The following is a 21046-nucleotide window of genomic DNA, read 5'->3' as shown; positions in this document are numbered from 1 at the left end:
TGGATTGTGAAACCCTATGATCCTGGAACAATTTTTTCTATTTCTCGATGAAGTTTGCACGACGCGACAACGGTCAGGCAACTTCTCAACTCGACGCAACAACGCAGTCGACGATTTTTCTCATTTCATGCACAAAAAGTTCGGGTGTAGGGACAGCAGCCTGTCTTTACAACCCAGTCCACGCATTCCTTACGCTTCTCTTACGGTTTTTACGGTGTCGGTGCATAGAAGGACAACGGAGTCCTAACAAAATCAAAATAAACTAGATAGACGGATGGGTGATGGAGACTTGATCTCGTTTGCTTTTGTGCAGGGCGCAATCAGAAGGTAAGATGCGGCTGACATGAAGTTCTACAAGTATCGGTTCCTGCTCTTCCCTTTTCCTTTGTTTCATTGCTGGATGGTTTGCTGTTCCAACGCATTTTCATGGAGTCGAGGCTTTCTCTTTGCAAAGCAAACACGAATGGTACGACGGATGCCTCTTTAGAAAAATGCGGCAAGGCTCATTTTTTTTTCGCAACATGTAGATTTCAAAGATCGTCTAGGTCTCACGACCGCCCCTCTTCAAACAAACAAAATTCTGTATCAAAAAAATTCAACAGTGCACAAGACATGATCCCAAATCCAGCTAATCTGCATTCATACTCATCGTTAGATTCCATCTTCAACACACCCATACTACGTCGATCCATACATGCCATTATGGTTCTTAGCAAACTTACAATTCAGACATGCTTTCGCTGCACCTCTTGAAGCGGCAAACAGAGGGTTAACCATCTTCAATCTCTCCTTGCTCGCTCCGATATTGAGGTTGATAAATGGCCGACTCAAGACTTCCTCAAGCACGACATGCAAGACCTCATTGTCCGTTGATTCTCCGAGTAGAATAACGTCCTTGATCGCCTTGTAAGTAGATGTACCATGAACATACGGTGGCTTGACGATATCTCCTAGAGCCGCCTTAATCGCATCATGCCTTTCTGCTCGGGGGATGTCACTGCCACTGCCAAGTGTAGTATCGTGAACAGTCCTAAGCTCTTCGTAGATATCACAATCTTCGATTATGAGGAAAGCAGAAAAAGCAGCGCTGCAGCACGGTTGTAGTTTATGGCTACAAATAGGTGATCAGAGGCATAGTCGTCGTAAGAGTCTGGTAAGAGGTCGCAGGTGCCTTTTGTTTCGTATGCTTCGGCTGCAGCTTGTGCGTTTAGGAAGTGTGTGCTGCCTAGTCTGAGACCTAGAGTCGAGCTGGCTGAGTGGATGGCGGAGTGGTATGTAGGTGATGATTCGAGAGGTAGTGGGTTTGTGATGACGATGTATTGGACGGGTTGTTCGATGTAGGCTTCTGTTGCTGCTTTCAGGGCTTTGAGCATCCAGGGGAGAGCATGAGCTTGAGGAGTCAAAGAGGGTGGTTGTGTTGGCCACATTGAAGACAAGAGGCTGATCGCATTTCGAAACGAGTCTGCATGAACGAGTCGTGTGACCAGGAACTTGGGATCTCAGAAGATAAGTCCGCTTGGTTCATGACCTGATCTGGTGAAATAGGCATGTTGTTCGTGTGCGAGAACCAGCGCATCGTTTCCTGATACGACACGCCTCCTTCAATCTTTATGATATCTTGGGCTGAGCCGTTTGCGAATTGGATGCTCGCTGTACTTGTTAATACGTCAGCAGTCTGGTGTGTCCTTGACAGTTGCATCCTTTACCCATAATCTAGCTCCAGAGCGAAACCAACCCCGACATCCAACTCATACGCTATGCCAGCCGGAGAGAGAAAAGCAATGCACAACAGCTGGAGAAGAGCTTTCGTTGATCGATACATGTTCGATAGTACTCGTCCTGACTCGTTTGACTGGTTTCTTGTACAACAACAACAAGGTATATAGAGCAAAAACTAAATCAAGCAAGAAGGTTCCAAAACTAAAATTCGAGGACCACGACTGCTCTTTTCGACTAGAGAAAGATTTGTCAGACACCGTCTTTGGAGCCGTCTGCATCGAGAAGGTAGGTAGGCAATACGCGCGCGCTTGAAGCAGCGTAAGCGCCGGACGCCCCTTCGTGCAACCTCCATTCTTTGGCGCAGGATATATACAGTGATTACATGGTACACTATGCTGACTTTGATTCTAGGTCGCTCTCATCAGCTGTTAGATCCACTGGCCTCGCCTTCTTGCCAGTAGTTGGATTACCATCACCAGCTGCAGGATTTTGACGTTTCTTTCCTCTTTCTTCAATCTGCTTGATATCATCTTCCGAGCTCTTGACCATATCCAGTCCCATCATCTCTCTCTTCTTGAAGAACTCCCAACTCAATGCAAACATCCTCATTTTTGCTCCGTCACGTCTACCCTTCCTATTCAGAAACTTTGTTAATTCGGGTCTTGGTACCCCACCCAGTGCGAGTCTGAATTGATCGACTGACCAGATACCACCACGCGTGAAGCGTTTTATGCATGCACGTAGCTGATCGCAGTCTAGCTCTATGATGAATGAGCGCCGGGTTTCTTCGTTGGGGAGCCTCTCTGCCCCCGGTTTTACCACCGACTTATATACGCCTTCCATATCGTAGTCGATATGTCCGTTGGAGCCTCGTTGAGCCAAGTCAAGGTCATCATCCGAGATGTCGTCAAGTAGGGTTTCTTGCTCCAGGATGTTCTGTGCTTCCAGTATTGATTTCGGCTTCGGCTTGTGAGTGTCCATGATCTCATCAAGCCGGTTCTCTTCTTCCTTCTCTTTTTGGCGCATCTCCTCGGTCTTTTGGGCTATGGCTGCAGAGTATGCCAATTTCTCTCCAGGGTTGAGGTCTGAGAAGACGGCTGCGCGTGCAACATCCTTTTTCCCGTCTTCGTCCTCCATCTGGTTTATGTAGCCCATGATTTGATCACGGCAGAAATGGTTGGGTACGTCGGCGAGAGTGTGGTCACGGGCTAGACGGCCACCTGATACCTTTCCTCCCATATCCCCACCGAGAAGCACACTGGCGGGTCGTGTATCATCACCTAGAGCATCGCGGTATACGATTTGTGCCTGTACCATGCCTTTCTGGCTGTCGCTCAAGCCCAGTCCAAGCGCTAAATCGTCGAGGAGCTGTTGATTGGACTTGACGGAACCCTCTGCCTAGAATCTGGTCAGGATAACAGAAGAACAAAGGTAAGATGGGAAGGTGAAGTCATACAGCTTTCGACGTCGAGAACGCGGTCGCAGGCTCTGCGTTGGGATTGACTGGCTCTCTCTCCCAGTCCGGAGTCTTCTTGATTCCAGAAATATGGTCAACAACTTTCTTGTAAGCCTCAGTCCGTCTGTCTTCTGGCATCTTCTGAATTTCCTTGATCGCTTCCCTGATAACATGCCTGTAAGGCACGTCCGCGATGGTGTACTCTGTGCCATCCGCCCGGTAATGCTTCGTTCCTGGCTCAGTGGCTCCACCACGATGATCAGGGAGCTTGAAATAGTCGGCTGCTACGATATAGTATGCGAACTCATCGACCTGGCTGTCAGACATGTCTGTGTGCTCTTTCAACCTGTCGAGTATCATCTTGTTCATGTTTCCATTGTAGTTGTTGATCTGTTCCCAAATTCTATTGTGGTAGTCTTCATCAACTATAGAAGCCATCCTTGATTTCTTTCCCACAGCGTCTTGCTGATGCTTATCTGTGGTTTTTCGTGTGGAACGAGGTTGGAAGGCGTGTCGCACACGCCTATTTATGCAGCTACGAACATCCTTGTGCATCTTTACGTCACCTCAGCGCGGATCTTTCACGCCTTCAAGTAACCTTAATCACAGCTGAAGGCAGAGCAGCGACGACCACGGAAGTGTCCCAATTGTTCCGACCTATGCTTCAATGAACTTTCAACTGTGTACTCGTATGTGTAGAGCGACTTTACTCGTTGTTGAGATGCGTCCATACTGCGGGTGGTAGTCCGCTCACCGGCGTGCACACCTTAACATACCACTAAGCATGTACCGCGCTCTACGTGCCGAAAGCAGATATGATCTTGTACAGCTTTTGTCTTGCAGCTCAATGGTCTTCTGGCGTCCTTCAGTCCATCAAAATGAATTGTGACTGGATTGAAGTTACATTCCGACACCTCGGACATCGTCGGCCGAGACGGACGGACATAATCGAAAACCCTCGTACGATTGCAATATGTGTTTATGGGTGTTCCATTAACACAGGAGATTCCAGCAATCCTCCCCAGGCTACCACGGGCGAGTTGCAGAGATAGGCTGCCTAATTCTCGCGTTGATTTGCTGTCAAGAATCGATTATAGCAACAATAGATGGCAAGTCGTAAGATGTTCTGACGTGCTACTTTCATGTGAATGATCATGGATCAAATATAAAAGCATGGAAGGTAGGAGCTGTGGACTCTCATCCAACTCATCTAGCTCCTTCTGTATCTAACAACATACAACAAGCACAAACATGTCCGACCAACAGCAATCCACCACCCCGCCCAAAAGCACCCGTCGTCCACCACCTGACCCCAAAGCGGTCGCGACCGATCTCTACACTCTCAACCACCTTCATCCTTCCATCGCCCATAATAGCTCTATTCTCTCCCGTACTCTTGAGAACTCTGCAGCCCAAGGCCTACCTCTAATCTACTCCCCTCGTGCCTTTGCAAAGTTTCTCGCGCTCCAGGCCAAAGCCATCAACGCCAAACACTGTCTCGAAGTCGGCACTCTAGGTGGCTACGGCAGCATCTGGCTTGCTTCCGAAAACCCTGGTCTCAAAGTCACCACGCTGGAGTTTGACCCTCACCATGCCGAAGTGGCTAGAGACAACATCGCCACTGCTGGTCTGACTGAACAGATTACAGTCCACGTCGGCCCTGCTATCGAAACTCTGCCCACCGTGCTCTCAGACATCGACGCTGGCAAACTTGAGACATTCGATTTGGTCTACATTGACGCTGACAAAGGCAACAATTGGAACTACTTCGATGCTGCAATCAGGGGATGCAGAAAAGGCGCTGTGATCATGGTTGACAATGTCGTTCAAGGTGGAGCTATCGCCAGTGAGGATGAGATCTGGAATACTCAAGAGCATGTTATGGGTGCGAGAAGAGTTATTGAGAATGCTGGCAAGGATGAGAGGGTCAGTGCTACTGTTATCCAGACCATTGGCGAGGGCAGTCATGATGGGTTTCTTTATGCTGTTGTGCTTTAGGGGTGGCAGATGGGGTATTCAGGAATACTCTCGTTGATGTTTCCTTACAAGCCACGTTCTCTCATGTCGCTATACTAATGAATGATATTGAATGCGAGCAAACTTTGATCTCTTTACCATGGCATAGTTTAGTGTTATCAGATTATCACTATCCTGATCGTACTTTCCACGTTAAGTGCTTGTTTCGGCTTTGCTCACTGGCACCTTCTTTTTGTTATGACGATTTTCTAAAGGAGAGAAGGAATATTAACCAAGCTGACAGAACACAGTAAGGAACGCGACAACTCACAGAAAGAGTAGGAGCAATTCCGTTGATCTGGAAGGAAAGAGTAAACAAGGCGATAGAGCAGAACTAACCTCGCATTAACTGAACGTACGAAAGACTGAGCAAGTTACTGGAAGGGATATAGCATATCATGTCAAACTCGCAGAATGAATGTATGTATTAATGCCACAAATGAGTCTAGATCTACTAATGGACAAACCCATCACTTATAGCTGCCTCTCATCCAATCAAGCCGCCTTATTCTTCCACCAAGCCAAACGACAACACAGGCCAATGATTAGTATCGTGTTTATGTGCCCACATCTGGCTCTGTTTCTCACTTCCACCCTCTCACTCTCTGTCCCAAGCCATGTGGCTTCTCTCGCCCATCTTCTACAACACGGTGTAGTGGTGGTCTATTGGGCCCAAGACGCTTTGCAATAATCAATCCAAGGCTGTCCTCCGCCAGAACATAAATCTCGGTCGTGCCATGATTCATTTTGTGGCGACTTTGTCCATGCGGTGTTCAAGGACTGGAAGAGGGCAGGAGCGATGAGCTGTCGGTCGTGACTTTTGACTTGGATGTCGCGTGGTCGTTCCTTCCTTTTGAGCAGAGCGTTGGTTGGTCGTTACTTCCTCGTTTGACGGGTTCGTGCTTTCCTCTGTTGACCGGTCGTGCTTTCTTCTTTCGGTGAGTCGTTCTTTCCTCTTCTTTGAGATGTGAATTACTTTCGCCTCGTATGGTCGCTTGCTCCTTCCACGAATTGCGGGCCAGTCAGGAGAACCACTGCGGCTGACTGAAGGGGTTTGGGCGGTCGATGATGGGGACGTTTGCCCCGGTACAACAGACAGACAGCCTTTGAGCTTTGCTGACCCTAGCAGGGGCTTGTTGAGTAATCATCACGAGGAGCCTGGCAGCAGCTCTCAAGTCCCGAACCGCTCTTCTTGGATAACCGTAGCACCAGTCCCCTTCTCAACATCTCTAGACTTCGAACTCAGGTAATCCATCTCGATATTCATAACCTCCGTCTCAACATGCGTAGGCGTAGGATCCGGCAACGCCTGATACAACTTGACACTCCCTCCGCTCGGCGGCAGATCAATCTTCTGCGGCGCCTGTTTCTGCAGTGACTTTTTCTGTGAAGATCTAGATCTGGAATCCGAGGAGAGTGCGATCTTGGCTCGTTCGCGGAGTTTGGTGATCAGAGGTCGCATTACTGACATGGAGGCTACGATTATGCCGATGGCGGATTCGATGAGGGAGGTGTAGGCGATCACGTCATTTTCTTGGGAGTAGTAGGACTTGTCGAGGCGGAGACCGGGGATGTAGGGGATGCGGACGACGCTGACGATGCTGCCTGCTGAGGCGAGAAGGATGATGCCGTAGACGGAGAATTTACTTCTGTTGTCTAGCATGAGGCCTTGGACGACGTAGATGGCTAGAGCGGCGAAGATCCAGTCTACGATGGCGTTTAGAGTTGCACAGAAGTAGTTGAGTGGTCCTTGGATCTTCCAGCTGAGGCATTGGGGGTGGTTGAGGTCGATGGTTGCGATGTTACCGCATTGGCCAATTGATATGGCGAGGAGGGCGAGGTTGAAGATGATAGAGATTGTGACACTGATGATGATGATCCAGCGGTGCAGTCGTCTGTTCGGGATGCGAAGGAAGAAGAAGGCCATCGAGAGCTTGAAAAAACATTGGTTTAGTAGATACAACGCAATGCCCAAGATGCTGAGCTGATCGTGTGGTCAGTGGAATGTATACATAAGTCTAGCAAAAAAAAGTCCATACCATGGCAAGCTTCACGATGGGAGCAAGACCCTCATTGTACTCAGTAACTCCAATGGCGATGAACACTCCACAAGCAGCGAGGAAGCAGATCTATAGAGGTGTCAGCAACGTCATTTACAGCAGTAGTAAACACCTCTTACATGAGCAATGATCAAACACACATCATCACGACCGAAAGACCTAGCAAGAACGCATCGAATCCATATGCGTATTGAGATTGCGATGGTTGACAAGACAGCTAGAGGGATTGGTAGCACGATGATGGCCCACGGATGGAGATTGTACTGTGCGACATCTGGCGACACCATTATTCCTGTCAAGTAATTCGAAGCATGAGATAGTCGATGAATGATCCAAGCAAATGAACAAGAGGAAGAGAGAGGGAAATGGACCAGAGATAAGAGTAAGGTCAAGGTTTACCTGTTTGAACCCTACCGCGGCTCGATAAATGTCTTGCGGCTTGATGAACAGCCGTGAAAGATACCTACAACAGTCTACCATAATGGGAGTACAAGTCATCAGGTTACGCCGTGTGGATCATAAAGTTGTGTGACTGCCGTTTGAGAGGAGGCCCAGGCACGAGCATTCTGCGCAGTCGAACAACCGTTGTACAGCGAGCGTTGTTAACATTTCATGTCAAATGTCTTGAAGTTTGGAGTTGGCTGCGGGGAGCGCTCCGACCGTAAACAGTATCGTTTGTCGGCAATCAATCCGTAGGACTTTTGGTTCGTCGCTACCAGAATTTGAGGTCGAAACAGAGGGCGGCAGCCACCAAAGAAGGTGTAAATTGCGCTTGCAACGGCCATAACATACTTCAATACACAAGGCGAACGGCTTCTCGTGAATTGTCATATTTGTCGGTTTGCAATTCACAACGATTGTAAAACATGGACAACGTGCTCGTCAATCGACTGAATGAATTTCTCCAAAGTCTGCATCATCTATCCTTCTCGCCTCGAAAGTCAAACTCATGGCATCATCACCTTCTTATCCCTGTTGACCGTACCCGGCCGTCTGGATCGGAATCTCCTGATCAAGCTCTAGCAGATCGGCATTCACTTGCCCTGAGGAGTGTAGTTGGAGTAGCCAGAACCAGAGTTGTAGTAGGTCGAGCCATTGGGGTTGCTGTAATAATACGAGCCATCACTGTCCCTCACATCATTGGTATCGCTCTCTTTACCCCAAAGGATGAAACGCGACTGAACTTACCTGTTGGAGTAATGGTAGGAGTTGTCGTTGGAAGCACCTGAGCCGTAGTCGCGGGAGCAGTAGTGGTTTCCCTGATCGTTGGTGCCGCTCGAGGTAACTTCGTAGGAGCCGCTACCAGTGCTGGAGCTTGAAATGGAGCCGGAGCCAGAGCCCGAGGTGGAGGAGTTGTTGGAAGGCATTTTGTGGTGGAGATGAGTTGAAGATGTTATGCTGTTGATGATGGGATGGGAGAGGAAGATGACAGACGGGGCTATGAGTCTGATATATGGCAAAAGCTCTGGGGAAGGATAGCCTGAGCTTGTTTCTTAGGAACAAGGAAAGAGCAAACGAGGATGCCATGGCTCCGCAGCGACCGCGCCGCAAAAGAGCTTTGATCACCGGGCGAAACTGGGAAAGATACAGATATCAATGTCAGGATGTCAGGAGTAGAGATGCATGCCATGGCGAATGGCAAGCACATCTCAAAGAGTTTCCAACCAAGGCTAATGGAAGTTATGCTATATTAAAATCAATACTCAGAGATGAGTGGTCCTATCGTGAGTTGTGGTGGGAGTGCTGTGTACCCAAGTTCCATCTCCTTCTTTAGATATATCTACCTTAGCAATATTCGCTAGAGCGACGCTATTTGGAAAGCCATGAGTGTTTGCCTCCAAGGATTCGTTGCCGGAGAGGAGAGTCCGCAGCGTGTTGAGTGTTTGAGAAAGTGGCAGTGACGTCTTCCATCGCGAATATCTCCAAACACACAAGACCGTCCAAACACAACTTTCTGCCACTGCACACAAGCAATCCACAAATGAGCTCTGATACCCAGGCAGAGATGCCACCGCCATCATTGAGCAAGGCCATACATTTTGGCCAATTCGCTGTGACCTCACAGGTTAGTTGTTACCACTGCTACCCCTCCATGGATTGGCAAGAGACGCTAACAGCAACCCAGGTCTTCTACAAAACACCCCTCTCCTTCTGCCTCGTGAATCTCAAGCCCTTGTTACCTGGTCACATCCTAGTCTGCCCTCTCCGCCGTGTCCAACATATCGATCAACTCAGCGCTCCAGAAGTCACGGATCTATTCAGCACAGTACAATTGGCGTCCCGGACGTTGAAGCGCGTGTACAATGCATCGGCCTGCAATATAGCGATACAAGATGGCGAGGCAGCAGGACAGAGCGTGCCACATGTGCACGCGCATCTGATACCCAGAAGAGACGGTGACATGGATGCGCAAGGTGGTGGAGACAAGATCTACGAACAATTGGAGGGTGAAGAGGGAGATGTGGGAAAGCATCAGAAAGAAGAGGAGGGCGTGAGAAAGGGCAAGTTCTCCAAGGTCGAGGATGACAAGAGAAAGCCTAGAAGTATGGAGGAGATGGAGAAGGAGGCTCGCTGGCTGGCTGAGGAGATGCAGAAGGATGCCCATAATTTCTCCAACGAGCCCTGTTCTTGAGATGCCATGCCCGACGTGCACATGCAGCGTTACAGAATAGAGACGGTAGAAACAATAGACATGTTTTGAGAAAAGCCGTAGAGGTATAATTGCCGCTGTACAAAATTCGGTATTGTTTCCCAAAAGTGATCGCGATGTAATTCATTCTCGTTCCAGAATTAAACAGAGTAAAGGAGAAAAAACGCCTGCCATGCTTCATATCCCGTGCCAGAGCGCCCAAGATTGTGTTTTGTTTCGAAAAAGAAAAAGGGTGGGTATAGAGGAGAGAAAGGTGCTTAGTTTGCGAGGACGGTCTTGACAAGGTCTGAGAGAACGTGTTAGTGCGTGCGGCACAGAGTGAGGGAAAGTCTGGAATGAACATACCAACGTAGTTGATCTCGCCGCTGCTGGTGTCGACGGCCTTGAGGAGCTCGTCGACCTCGTCGTCGCTCATCTTCTCGCCCAAGTTGGTCAGAACTGTGTATTTGTTAGTGTCTGGTCTTGCGCATCTATGATGTTTGAGCAGATCGTACTGTATCTGAGCTGACCGACACCGATGAAGCCAGTCATCTCCTTGTCAAAGACTTGGAAACCGCGGCAGTACTCCTCAGGCTCTCCAGGATCGCGGAAACCACCAGCGCGGTTGAGGACTTTTGAGAATGAGTCGAAGTCGACTGCGAATCTTGTGTCAGCCTCTACCTTCCTCCTCGTTTTCGTGTCATGTAGACTCACAGTCTCCGCCAATGCTCTTCTCGAGGTCACTGATCTCAGCGAGGGTGGGGTTCTGGCCGCATGCGCGCAGGAGGTCGCCCAGAGACTCGATCTGAACACGGCCGTTACCGCGCTTGTCGAAGAGAGCGAAAGCCTCCTTGTAGTTTGTTGTGTTGGCCTGATCCATTGTCTTAGTCTTGATCTGTATGCGATGATGCGCTTTGTATGGGCTGTTTTTCAGGGTGAGAGGTGGTGGAGGAGAGTGGGATGGCCGTTGTTGTGGTGTGTTGTTCAAGAGCGGGAGTTATCGACGGACTCAAAACAGGGCGGTTGGCGAGTTTTGGTTGGCCGCATCTTGACTTTCGGGTCTCCATGCAGGGTCTGGGCCCGCAGTAAACAGATCAACTCACCATTGCAGTTATGTTTGTCGGCTGGTATTCTTTCTCGAGGTTGGACGGATTCAGTCTGCGATAGGATTGAGTTTTGCGATAGAGGGATATACGTGAAGATGTCTGCGTCTCCCAGGACCCCCGCCAAAGGAAAGGAGGGTTTGATGTGTTTGTCAAATCTGCGCTCGGCCCAGGGGCTTTAGGCCCGTTGTCATGGACTCTTATCAACACACTGCCCGATTAGGCCACTACGATTGCCATTTACCTACCTACCTTTCTTTAGGCCTGCTGTCGTCTCTGTCATCTGTGAGAGCGACGACCCTGTATCGAAAGGCCTTTTCTTGATCAGTTTCCTCAAACTACATAGACCTGAGAAATCCTGTCACTGTTACTCCTTGTGAAAAGACAGACCACAGTGCTTGTTGTTCTTCAAAACATTAAATTGCAAATTCGACATGGGAGGAGTTTCGACCATAAGCTTGTGAAACGTGCAAGACAAGGCTGTAGCAGATCGCAGCAAGATCTTATCACTTCCATCCACTCGAATTCTCCCCAGACTTCGCGTCTGTAGAGAGGACGAGTCTTGGAACAAACGATAGCCATGAAGACAGGGTGTTCCCCAATACCTGGGTTGTCTTGCGTGCTCAACGGATGCTCTGGCACAAGAAAGCCAAAGGTTCCATACCTCGGTTCAATCTTAACTCCAAACTCCGCAACTGCTTCATTCATCCCATCACTTCTTTCTAGCTTCCTTCTTCCATCGTAACTCGAACTTGTAGCAATGACCGACCAAGACATGAACTCAGCAGTAAAGAACTTCCTTGCAAGCCCTCGCTTCGCCGTCGCAGGCGCCAGCAGTGATCCTTCCAAGTTTGGCCACAGAGGTAGGCTTCCCGAGCACCCCACCATGCATCAACCCCACTGACGCATTGCAGTCTTCGCATGGTATCTTCAGCGCTCTCTGCCGGTTACACCACTCAACCCTTCGCGTCCTAGCGTTTCGGTCTCCTCCAAGGACTACGATACCGTGCCTTCGCCCTCAGCTTTGCAACAACCCAAGGAGACAGGATTGAGCGTCATCACTCCACCTGCTGTTACAAAGAAGTTGCTGCAGGAAGCAAAGGAGGCAGGTGTCAGAGCTGTCTGGTTACAGCCTGGAAGCTTCAACGATGACATCCTCGAGTATGCGAAGAAGGAGTTCCCTGGCGCAGCAGTAGGTGGAGATGGAGGCAGAGGAGGAGAAGGTTGGTGTGTACTTGTGGATGGAGATGGTGGTCTAAGAGCTGCAGGAAGAGAGCAAGGACGCCTGTGAGCAGACGAAGATGATTATGCTGGTCATTACGTTTCGTATCATGCAACATAGCATTGCTCCTTGGCCACCTACAACAGCAATCTCCCCTTGACATATCGTCACATCGTTACCAACGTCTATCGGGCTCTCTGAACTTCATGTGGCCTCTGCCCTTGAACTTGACGGCGTTCTCGTCGCCTGCTCCTGTGCCAGCACTGCCGTACGTATCTCCTCCTAGACGTCCTTCTTCTTGCCTCGGCGGTGGACGATATGAATTTCTTCCAGCTCTTCTTCCACCATCTCTGTTATACTGTCTGTTTTCGTTGCCGCCGTTGGGTCTATACCGGTCGTTATCCCTGGGCCGTCTACGATCACCGTCGTTGGACCGGTTCGGTGCATCGTGATCGTAGTATTGATTCGGCAAGCTTCTTCTCCTTCGGCGCGAATCTACTGGGCTTCTGCTGGTGTCGCGGCTGGCCTTCTTCCTTTCAAATCCGCGCGATGGACTAGGGCTGCGCTTTCGCTTGTGTCTGCTGTCCGGACTTTGCGAATCTGACTCGATGGCACGTTCCTTTGCAGAAGACTCTCCGTCATCATCATCAGACCTTGCACGTACTCTGCCGCGCAGATTCTCATCGATTATGTGATCGCTCTTTCTTCGTACGCGCTGGCTCTTTTCAGGTCGTGGAGATGGGGAGCGAGAGGGAGAGGCAGAGCTTCCGCGTCTGTTCCTTCGACCTCTGTCTTTGCTGGCGGGTTCGGGAGATGCAATGGGTGCTTTCTTCTTGCGCTCGAGTTCTCCGCAGCGTGCGATTAGAACAGGCTCCAGAGGCTTGTCATCCTTGTCGACTTGGACCTTGGACATACGAGCAAGTGTATCCTCTCCGCCGACCAGGCGTCCGAAGATGGTATGTTTGTTGTTGAGGTGAGGGCATGAATCGAGAGTTATGAAAAACCTAGAAAGCATTGGTTACTGGATTCAAGCATAGAGATGTGGGTATGCTCACTGACTGCTGTTGGTGGCCTTTCCACGGTTGGCCATGCACACCAGACCGGCAGCATCCATCTCGCGCCAACCCAGATTCTCATCTTCGAAGTCTCCACCGTAGATGCTATCACCACCTGTACCATCACCGCGTGTGATGTCTCCACCTTGGACCATGAACTCATCAATCACGCGGTGGAAGGGACTGAGCGCATAGTTGAGATTTGAGTGTGAACCAGCACAGAGAGCGCGGAAGCTGTTGCTCAAGTCAGTACTAGCATACCTCAGACAACTTGAGAGAGCCCCTACTTTTCGCATGTCTTGGGAGCCTGATCAGCAAAGAGCTCGATGGTCAAGCGGCCGGCCGGTTCGTTTCCGATACTGATCTCCAGGAATACGCGGGGGCGATGAGGCGCTGCCATAATTGTGATTTGAGTGGTGCTGACGGACGACGGCAGTATGATGCAGCTCCAAGTGAGCACGGCATCAAAGTCAGCCCTGCCAGCTCTGCGATTGAATTTGGATCTCCACTTCCCCGCCATAATCCCGCCAAGCCTTCTGTATAACCAGACCAGAGAGGCATCACCTCGGACGGAAATGTCTCGCTCTCCTTTTCCAACTCTCTCGAGTCAACATTCCACGGAATAGGAAGCTTCTCATCGCATTGCCACAGCCTCATCGACCAACCTGAGCTTAAGGAGTCATGGACATACTCATTTTGTCACGACATGACCTCTATTGAATGCCGCTCAATCTTTTTCCGTTAGGGCAACTCCGATCCACCGACGCTTTCGCAAAAAGCCCTGCAGATAGACACAACTTCCAGTCCATGTTTGTCTCACTGGTCGTGCCAGCGTCTTCGATTTGAACACCGTTGGGTCATATCATAGTTGATATAGCTTCATGAGACACTGTCGTGCAAGTGCCGAGCTGTCTGCCACCAACACCAGCCAGCATCTCGCTCTCGGTTACACAGCTTTCTTTTGATGTCAGTCTGGCTTTGATATACGCCCATCATTTCTCCAATCGATTCAACCTTCTGCCGTTGCTTCTAGCTCCTTGGCCGTCGCGAACCCAGGGATCGCTTGCGTGGACGGGTCGACTCAATTTTATTTTGTAGCAACATACGCAACATGCTAGCGTTACTTGCATCTCGAATCTGCTTTGCGGTAAAGTCGAGAGTCATGGTATAGGGCTTGCGGAGCAATGGATGATGTACGGTGTCTAACCTGCCTGTCGGTACACAGTAGTGCGCGAAATATTAGGTGTCGATCTACAAGTACTCGTCTGGAGCCTTCTTACCGCTTGCCCGGCAACGTTCACCTACAGCGGTCGAGGCCGGACCCTCGGTTTCGCCCTGCTTTTTCGAGATCGCCTTTTCAAACCCAAATCGTCCACCGGAGTGAGAGATGCCGCCTTCCACCCACGCCTAATCGTGTACCCACCTCGCCTCGTTCCGATCTCGTCCCACAGAAAGGAAATTCTACCATCTTTTTGTCCAATCAAATCATCAAGGCCGCCGAGTTCCAGGTTCTCGGTAGTTGAGATCTGTGCAAACGATTGTACGTTCGCAACTGTTCCACGTGCAGGGCTGAAGTCTATATGCGATGCTCCCATCGAATTTGGACATTTAGGACTTGCATGAATCTCTTTATCATGCCCACGTGGATGAGTTTACACTCTCACGGCACCACCGAGATCGCTTTTACACACAGCGAGTCAGTAGTGACAGATGTCCGTCTACAATTCCTTCTGGAAGCTGTGAGCTGACAGATCTCGCCTTTCTAAACGGGCAATATGCAACCGTTTCAAGTCTAAAGTCAACTCCACCGTCGACCTATTGACTTGCGGCTAATGTTAGTGCTTAACTGCACATCTGAGACTACCACACACACCGTTGGTCAGCGTCATACTTTTAACTTTAACTACGGCTCAAGCCCTCTCCCATCGCTATCTTTACCCTTGCATCTTAGATTCATCCTCTTTCTCGCTACACTTCTCTCTACATATTTCTGGGGTAGTACTGGTCTCTTGGTGTCCATCGAACTCAATACCACACCTATCGAAGCCCTACATTGTGCCCTGCTTGGGGTAGACCATCATGGCTCTCGATGCCATCTTGAAGGAAGTCTGGGTGAGCATCTCCAGATGACGCTCGAATGTACATGCAGGACTAATAGTGCTCTAGGCTCTGTATGCAATTGCTACATTCATCATCTTGGGCCGTTATGCAGTCCGTCTGCGCACCGTCGGCATCAAAGGCCTTTACTGGGATGACTTGTTCTGCTTCGGTGTCTTGATCTTCAACACTTCCGATGCTGTTCTTGTCCATCTGGTACACTACACTGGCGAAAGCTCAGAAGTCAGTGAGAAATGGCTTCAAACCGCAACGCAAGCGGACATCGACCGCGTAACATATGGCTCCAAACTCGAATACGCTGCTTGGTGTAGTTACCCTGCATTGATTTGGTGCATGAAGTTCACCATGCTATTCTTCTACAAGCGTCTGACACTTGGCTCTTTCCACAACAAGATGATCAAGTATCTCTTCTGGTTCACTGGGGTCAGCTATGTCATTGTCTGGTTTGTGCTCATCTTCGGCTGCTTCCCGTAAGTGCTCCTTATATTCAGAGCCGAGTAACATGTCTGACGATATAGCAGTACCCACATGAACTGGCAGGTCACACCTGCGCCTCCATGGAAGTGTGCTTTCAGACCGCAAAACTTCCTTGCTGTCGCCATCCCCAACATCCTGACCGACGCCGCTATTCTTATGGTCCCGATCCCCATGCTTTGGCAGCTGAAGATGCCCTTGAAGAAGAAGATCACTATCGGAGTCGTTTTGTCGTCGGGATTGTTCGTCATTGTCGCCGCCATCATCCGCGTTGTCCTGTCTCTTGACGCTGCACCGTCTGCCGCCAACATCAACGGTTGGGGAGTCCGCGAGACCTTCATCGGTATCTTCACCATCAACGTACCCATCCTACGCCCGATCTTCAGCAGAGCATTCTGGTTGCCAGGTGCATACGACCCGAACGCTTCCGGCAGGGGATCGGGATATGGCAGATCTGGGCACAACTTACACTCGGCCCCCAACAAGTCATACAAGGGCACGAAGCTCAGTAGTGAGATCGACAAGTCAGCCACCGTTGGTGAGTATGAGCTTGAAGGCCGAACTCCTGTCTCGGACACTTTCGACATCGAAAGTAATGCCTCAACAGAAAAGATGGTCCCTACAAGAAGCAACCACAGTCAACAGTACCCGTATGATGTGGAAGACGGTGTTCGAGTTGAGACTTCTTATGCCATTCGTAGCACTCGTCGCGACGAGGAGACGGGTTCAATGGGCGGAGTCTGGAACAGCATCGGTGTGCCGAAATGAGTCTATACTTGATGCATTTCCTTTGTCTAAAAGCTATCATATAATATTTGCTTGTCTACGGACTGACCCCACCCGAAGAGATGATATCCCGGGGTCATGCAGAGCACGAATCTCATTTACCTATTCACAACATGAAAACGTCCATCCACTGATATTTTCGAACGCTCTCTGTCAAAAGGACTACGTTGTAGCACAATACTTGTGTTTGAGGTCGAGAAGTCATGCAGAGTTGAGAATCTGTATAGAACAAGCGCCGTATGGAACACCTTGATGACTACTCTTGACGTCATTTCGAAGTTCCACCAACATTCTCGACGCGTTATGGAGAGCACCTTCCCTGAGCTTCGTTGAACACGACAATTGAAATGTTGGCTTCTCGATCCGGTCGACTCCTTCGCCCCACTTTGACATCTTCTCTGAGAACTTCTCACGTCGCTAGAGCAACCTTTGTAACTTCCACTCACCACTTCATCTCCTCAAGCAGCAGTTTCTCAAGCACTCAACAGAAGTCCCTCGTCAGACCCAAGCTTTCAGTTACCACACAGTCGATCAGAAGAATGTCTCAAAAGTCAATGACTTCGAGGATCGCCATTCTAGGATCTGGAGAAGTCGGTTCCACAATCGCCTACTCGCTGATCCTGAACCCTGTCGCGGGAGAGATCCTACTTGTCGATCCCAAGGAAGATGTTCGTGATGCGCAGGTACAGGATCTTTCTGATGCCACTTTCCACGGCAACACTTCCACCCAGGTACGCGCTGGTACACACAAGGAGGCCGGACAATGTGATATCGTCGTCATCACTGCAGGAGCAGCACAGAAGAAGGGTAAGTTATCGATAGGATCCTGTGGCCATTGAGCTGTATACTGACTTTGTCACAGGTGAGAGCCGTACCGACCTCGTCGGTCGCAACCTCAAGATCCTGGGTTCAGCGATTGAGGACATGAAGCCTTTCCGCGACGACACCATCATTCTGTTGGTCTCAAATCCTGTGGATATCTTGACCTACTTTGCACAGAAGTTCTCTGGACTTCCCAAGAACCAAGTCTTTGGCAGTGGTACTTTCCTCGACAGCGCACGTCTCCGTGGTATTCTCGCAGAGAAATGTGGTGTTGCAGCTAGCTCTATTGACGCCTATGTGCTGGGCGAGCACGGTGACTCGCAGATGGTGAGTCCAAGTTCATAAATATGTCCATTCCACTTGCTAATCAAGGTTCAGGTTGCATGGTCTCATGCCTCAGTCGGCGGCGTACCTCTCGAGCTAGCTCTCCCGGACACCTCTATCGACAAAGAAGCTATCGCAGAAGACACCAAGAAGAAGGCTGCTGCCATCATGGAGTCCAAGGGAGCCACAGCTTTCGGCATCGGTGGTGTAGCAGCCTCAATCTGCAAGTCTATCCTCTTCGACCAATGCAACATCAGACCCATCAGTCACTACCAGAAAGACATGGATGTCTGTATCTCCATGCCGGTGGTTTTAGGCAGAAAGGGTATTGTCAGACAAATTCCCATGAAGCTCAACGATGGTGAGAAGAAGGAGGTGCAGCAGAGTGCTAAAAGCCTAAGGGAGATTATCGAGGATGTCGAGAAGGAGCAAGGCAAAGATGGCAAGTAACATGAGGAAGGCATGTTCCATCACACGTTGCCTTAGACATTGGTCTCCAGACGCCGGGTCATCCGCCTACTCAAAACTCCCTCAATCAAACTCAACTTCCATACAAACACCCGCGTCATTCTTTACGCCCACCAACCTTTATATTCTATAATATTCTTGCCTCTTTATAACAAAGCCGTGGTGGTGTAGTGGTAGCATATCTGGTTACGTTCGGGCACGTGCGCATTCTTTCATTACAAGCGTGGTCCCGATGAACCAGGAGGTCGCAGGTTCGATCCCTGCCCATGGTGCTTATTCTTCTTTTTGTTCTTTCATGTGGGATAGATGTGCATTCTGAAAGTAAGGATTTTGGCATTGAAGATCATGAATACATGATTCTTTTTTGCATGATGCTGTAACCTCCAGATCATATGCTTCTAAAGATTCAGCTATCAAGCCATGTCGAAGAGTAGATTAGAAGAGTTCAGAAGTATGTCGTTCCTCACTAACACTCCGCCGAATCCTAACAACATTCGTGCATTCTCTTAGACTCATCTCTGACTCCGTTCACTGCTAGAAAAGTCCATCTAGCCACCTGTCGGAAGAAACCACAAAGGCATAGAAGATCGCACCGAGACCATTATTCTCTTAACCCTTAACACGCTTTGCGCAACTCACTTCCAAAAAGAAACCTTCCCGCCTTCAATAATTAGCCGGGATGGGTGCTCTTGTCACTTCCTCTTGTCCTGTACTTATCACTCTCATTTGGCTCTCTCATGTCAAAGATTTCCTCAAAAACAGTGAGGCTATCAGAAATAGCTTCGGTGAAGTTGAACTTAGGATGGCAGGTCTTCTTTAAGCTGCCGGCGGTACACCAGTAATCGTTGTAGATACTGTACTGGGCCATTCGTTCTCGATCGTGAGATCACTGACCGACTCTCCGAAGACCTTGGTCACCTCTCTGTGAATCTCGGGTATGTCATTCAAAGTATCTATGATAGTTCCCCCTAGCGTCTGTCGATGCCTCTCTTAACAGTGCGTATGGCGTCCTCGTCTCTGACGAATCTGGCGTCCACGGACATACAGCTTAAGTCTTCGATAGAGTCTGAGACGCAAAGTCCAAATGGCTCTCTTAACTCCTCAGTTTCATGACTGTAGTTGGCGTAGCTGAGACTGATCTACTTGTGAAGAAGGCGAGCGGCTGTAAAGAAGACTTGTGCGATGCAGAAGCCGACCATACCAGACTTTTACGTGAGAACTTCAGCGTATATATACCACCCTACCCTCAACAACTGCATGTATGAATAAAAAGGCTTCGTGTGATTCGGTCCGAGGGTTGGAGGACTTGTATGAGTTTTGCTCGCCAACCTCGTAACCAGCGTTCAACTCTCTCGCCCGACGGGTTTCATTATTCTTTTTCGCACTTATTGTCTCCGTAGAAACAGCATGGAACATGCTTGGGGATGGAAAACTTTTGGTGGTCTGGATTGTCTTTGTGGTTATATCTGATGAATATATGTGGAAATTGATATATATTAGATTGTTGTGAGAAGTGCTTGAAAAGAATATCTGTCAACATTGTTCATTGTGCAGGACTCGTGTCTGATATCGCGCATATTGAGATAACAGGAAAGTCCGGAGGAGTCTCACAGTGAGATGGTGCCCCGTCTGATGACTTTTGAAGATGAGTCTCGACACCTGATACGCTGACCAAGTATAAAATCTTACAGGATGGGTTGATGGGAAGAGACATCCAAGAACACCGAAGATCGAGAGCATCAAAGATCAAAGGTGTTGGAGACAAGATACAGAGAAACCCATTTTGAATGTGGCGCGAGATGGATGGAAGAAACTATGAGAGCTTAGAAATGTGGTGATGGTAGAAAGGAGGGTCTTTTATAGGAAGGCCAGAGAGCTCGAAAGCCTAGGAAAAGCGAACCCCCGAGAGTGACTCTCGACAAGTCGCACTGGAGTTGTCCAAGCTGAACTTGTCTCTTCTTTTTGTCCTCATAGTTGATCCAATTACTTGCTCTCAATGGCACCGATACCTTGCTGCGTCCCTGTCGAAGTGCAGCATACTTTTTGCTTTCGTCGAGATGTCCATTGAGAACCTGTAGTATAGGTTATCTTAGTGGATACACAAACTGTTGGATAAATCTTTGCATCTTGACAGGCGCCGATAGATCTTCTCCGTCTAACTGAGATGCCACAAGATTGCTGTTATGCTGGGGTGTTGAGGTTCGCTTCAATGTACTCAGTCACTTGCTCTTCGCGGCACGATTGCCATGATTTGAACCCATAGAAATGCAAGATCTTTCATTGCTTTGGTTGGGATGTCCAGTGAGAGCTTCTGACCCAAAGCCTCTCCATGAACAAACTGAGTCATATCTTTGCAGTTTAGTTGTATCTGCGTGCTGCCCATCACACCAAAATGCTGTAGAAGTTGTCCGACGATCGTTAATTTCTGATTTGCGCTTATGTTACTGACCCGGTAAGTTGCAGGCATGAAATTGCAACATGCTGTAGATTCTCACGCATAGAGAAGGAGCGACCGAATCAACAGCAGAGTAGCAGGAATGACCGAGCATAGGAATTTGATCTAAAGTCTGACCGGAGCAACTATCAACCACTCATCGAGAACCCATCAATGGTTTGAAAGAAACTCGAGGAGTGATAAGGCAGAGTTGCATTAACAATCATCAATCCACAAGACGACCTATCGCTCCTCATCACCCTTCAACAAGAAGACCAGGCACAGACAAGATAACTTCACAAGCAGAAAAGGTTCTGCTCAAGAACAGTTGACAACAATGAGTTGTCGTCCCAAAGCCAT

The 21046-nt window shown here is 49.2% G+C and overlaps 12 protein-coding genes across 12 annotated transcripts; 6 read left to right on the top strand and 6 right to left on the bottom strand.

Moving 5' to 3' along the window:
- Positions 1-678: 678 nt before the first annotated feature.
- On the bottom strand, positions 679-1427 carry M438DRAFT_376643 (uncharacterized protein; the record flags this gene model as incomplete). Its single annotated transcript, XM_029908677.1, has 2 exons — positions 679-1055; positions 1097-1427. 2 exons carry the CDS (start codon positions 1425-1427, stop codon positions 679-681), a joined length of 708 nt encoding a protein of 235 aa, XP_029758023.1.
- Positions 1428-1730: 303 nt separating this feature from the next.
- On the bottom strand, positions 1731-3160 carry M438DRAFT_72203 (uncharacterized protein). Its single transcript, XM_029910280.1, has one exon. The coding sequence runs from the start codon at positions 3034-3036 to the stop codon at positions 2110-2112; it is 927 nt and encodes a 308-aa protein (XP_029758022.1). The 5' UTR covers positions 3037-3160; the 3' UTR covers positions 1731-2109.
- Positions 3161-4110: 950 nt separating this feature from the next.
- Positions 4111-5271, top strand: M438DRAFT_347910 (O-methyltransferas-like protein family 3). The gene is made up of 2 exons (XM_029906017.1): positions 4111-4355; positions 4420-5271. The coding sequence occupies exon 2, from the start codon at positions 4427-4429 to the stop codon at positions 5171-5173; it is 747 nt and encodes a 248-aa protein (XP_029758021.1). The 5' UTR covers positions 4111-4355; positions 4420-4426; the 3' UTR covers positions 5174-5271.
- Positions 5272-6362: 1091 nt separating this feature from the next.
- On the bottom strand, positions 6363-7538 carry M438DRAFT_279162 (uncharacterized protein; the record flags this gene model as incomplete). The annotated part of the gene is made up of 3 exons (XM_029901067.1): positions 6363-7175; positions 7231-7320; positions 7371-7538. The coding sequence occupies 3 exons, from the start codon at positions 7536-7538 to the stop codon at positions 6363-6365; spliced, it is 1071 nt and encodes a 356-aa protein (XP_029758020.1).
- Positions 7539-8285: 747 nt separating this feature from the next.
- On the bottom strand, positions 8286-8618 carry M438DRAFT_337794 (uncharacterized protein; the record flags this gene model as incomplete). Its single annotated transcript, XM_029904039.1, has 2 exons — positions 8286-8376; positions 8440-8618. The coding sequence occupies 2 exons, from the start codon at positions 8616-8618 to the stop codon at positions 8286-8288; spliced, it is 270 nt and encodes an 89-aa protein (XP_029758019.1).
- M438DRAFT_72121 (uncharacterized protein) lies at positions 8593-9129 on the top strand. The gene has a single exon (XM_029910279.1). It carries the CDS (start codon positions 8705-8707, stop codon positions 9023-9025), a length of 321 nt encoding a protein of 106 aa, XP_029758018.1. The 5' UTR covers positions 8593-8704; the 3' UTR covers positions 9026-9129.
- A 127-nt stretch (positions 9130-9256) lies between these two features.
- Positions 9257-9883, top strand: M438DRAFT_279116 (bis-tetraphosphatase; the record flags this gene model as incomplete). Its single annotated transcript, XM_029901061.1, has 2 exons — positions 9257-9316; positions 9377-9883. The coding sequence occupies 2 exons, from the start codon at positions 9257-9259 to the stop codon at positions 9881-9883; spliced, it is 567 nt and encodes a 188-aa protein (XP_029758017.1).
- Positions 9884-10011: 128 nt separating this feature from the next.
- Positions 10012-11043, bottom strand: M438DRAFT_347906 (EF-hand). Its single transcript, XM_029906016.1, has 4 exons — positions 10595-11043; positions 10396-10536; positions 10247-10339; positions 10012-10187 (listed from the first exon to the last, which is right to left on the bottom strand). Exons 1-4 carry the CDS (start codon positions 10758-10760, stop codon positions 10159-10161), a joined length of 429 nt encoding a protein of 142 aa, XP_029758016.1. The 5' UTR covers positions 10761-11043; the 3' UTR covers positions 10012-10158.
- Positions 11044-11758: 715 nt separating this feature from the next.
- M438DRAFT_324055 (NAD(P)-binding protein) lies at positions 11759-12274 on the top strand (the record flags this gene model as incomplete). The annotated part of the gene is made up of 2 exons (XM_029903039.1): positions 11759-11846; positions 11898-12274. 2 exons carry the CDS (start codon positions 11759-11761, stop codon positions 12272-12274), a joined length of 465 nt encoding a protein of 154 aa, XP_029758015.1.
- Positions 12275-12380: 106 nt separating this feature from the next.
- M438DRAFT_279156 (uncharacterized protein) lies at positions 12381-13660 on the bottom strand (the record flags this gene model as incomplete). The annotated part of the gene is made up of 3 exons (XM_029901065.1): positions 12381-13209; positions 13261-13494; positions 13548-13660. The coding sequence occupies 3 exons, from the start codon at positions 13658-13660 to the stop codon at positions 12381-12383; spliced, it is 1176 nt and encodes a 391-aa protein (XP_029758014.1).
- A 1299-nt stretch (positions 13661-14959) lies between these two features.
- M438DRAFT_399088 (uncharacterized protein) lies at positions 14960-16731 on the top strand. The gene is made up of 3 exons (XM_029909397.1): positions 14960-15372; positions 15427-15848; positions 15900-16731. The coding sequence occupies exons 1-3, from the start codon at positions 15340-15342 to the stop codon at positions 16618-16620; spliced, it is 1176 nt and encodes a 391-aa protein (XP_029758013.1). The 5' UTR covers positions 14960-15339; the 3' UTR covers positions 16621-16731.
- Positions 16732-17192: 461 nt separating this feature from the next.
- On the top strand, positions 17193-18234 carry M438DRAFT_278941 (L-lactate dehydrogenase; the record flags this gene model as incomplete). The annotated part of the gene is made up of 3 exons (XM_029901045.1): positions 17193-17445; positions 17501-17787; positions 17839-18234. 3 exons carry the CDS (start codon positions 17193-17195, stop codon positions 18232-18234), a joined length of 936 nt encoding a protein of 311 aa, XP_029758012.1.
- Positions 18235-21046: the final 2812 nt, after the last annotated feature.

This window comes from Aureobasidium pullulans (genome assembly GCF_000721785.1).
Source record: "Aureobasidium pullulans EXF-150 unplaced genomic scaffold scaffold_17, whole genome shotgun sequence".
NCBI classification, from domain to species: domain Eukaryota; kingdom Fungi; phylum Ascomycota; class Dothideomycetes; order Dothideales; family Saccotheciaceae; genus Aureobasidium; species Aureobasidium pullulans.
Note: the sequence above shows the minus strand (reverse complement) of the source record. Positions and strands in the feature narration are given on the sequence as shown.

Coding starts and splice junctions, on each gene's coding strand:
- M438DRAFT_72203 (XM_029910280.1), bottom strand. CDS start 3,036: ATGGTACAGGCACAAATCGTATACCGCGATGCTCTAGGTGATGATACA.
- M438DRAFT_347910 (XM_029906017.1), top strand. CDS start 4,427: ATGTCCGACCAACAGCAATCCACCACCCCGCCCAAAAGCACCCGTCGT.
- M438DRAFT_72121 (XM_029910279.1), top strand. CDS start 8,705: ATGGCAAAAGCTCTGGGGAAGGATAGCCTGAGCTTGTTTCTTAGGAAC.
- M438DRAFT_347906 (XM_029906016.1), bottom strand. CDS start 10,760: ATGGATCAGGCCAACACAACAAACTACAAGGAGGCTTTCGCTCTCTTC. Junction 10,340..10,395: donor TGTCGGTCAGCTCAGATACA/GTACGATCTGCT, acceptor ACAAATACACAG/TTCTGACCAACTTGGGCGAG. Junction 10,188..10,246: donor CGGCGAGATCAACTACGTTG/GTATGTTCATTC, acceptor ACGTTCTCTCAG/ACCTTGTCAAGACCGTCCTC.
- M438DRAFT_399088 (XM_029909397.1), top strand. CDS start 15,340: ATGGCTCTCGATGCCATCTTGAAGGAAGTCTGG. Junction 15,373..15,426: donor CCATCTTGAAGGAAGTCTGG/GTGAGCATCTCC, acceptor ATAGTGCTCTAG/GCTCTGTATGCAATTGCTAC. Junction 15,849..15,899: donor CTCATCTTCGGCTGCTTCCC/GTAAGTGCTCCT, acceptor ACGATATAGCAG/TACCCACATGAACTGGCAGG.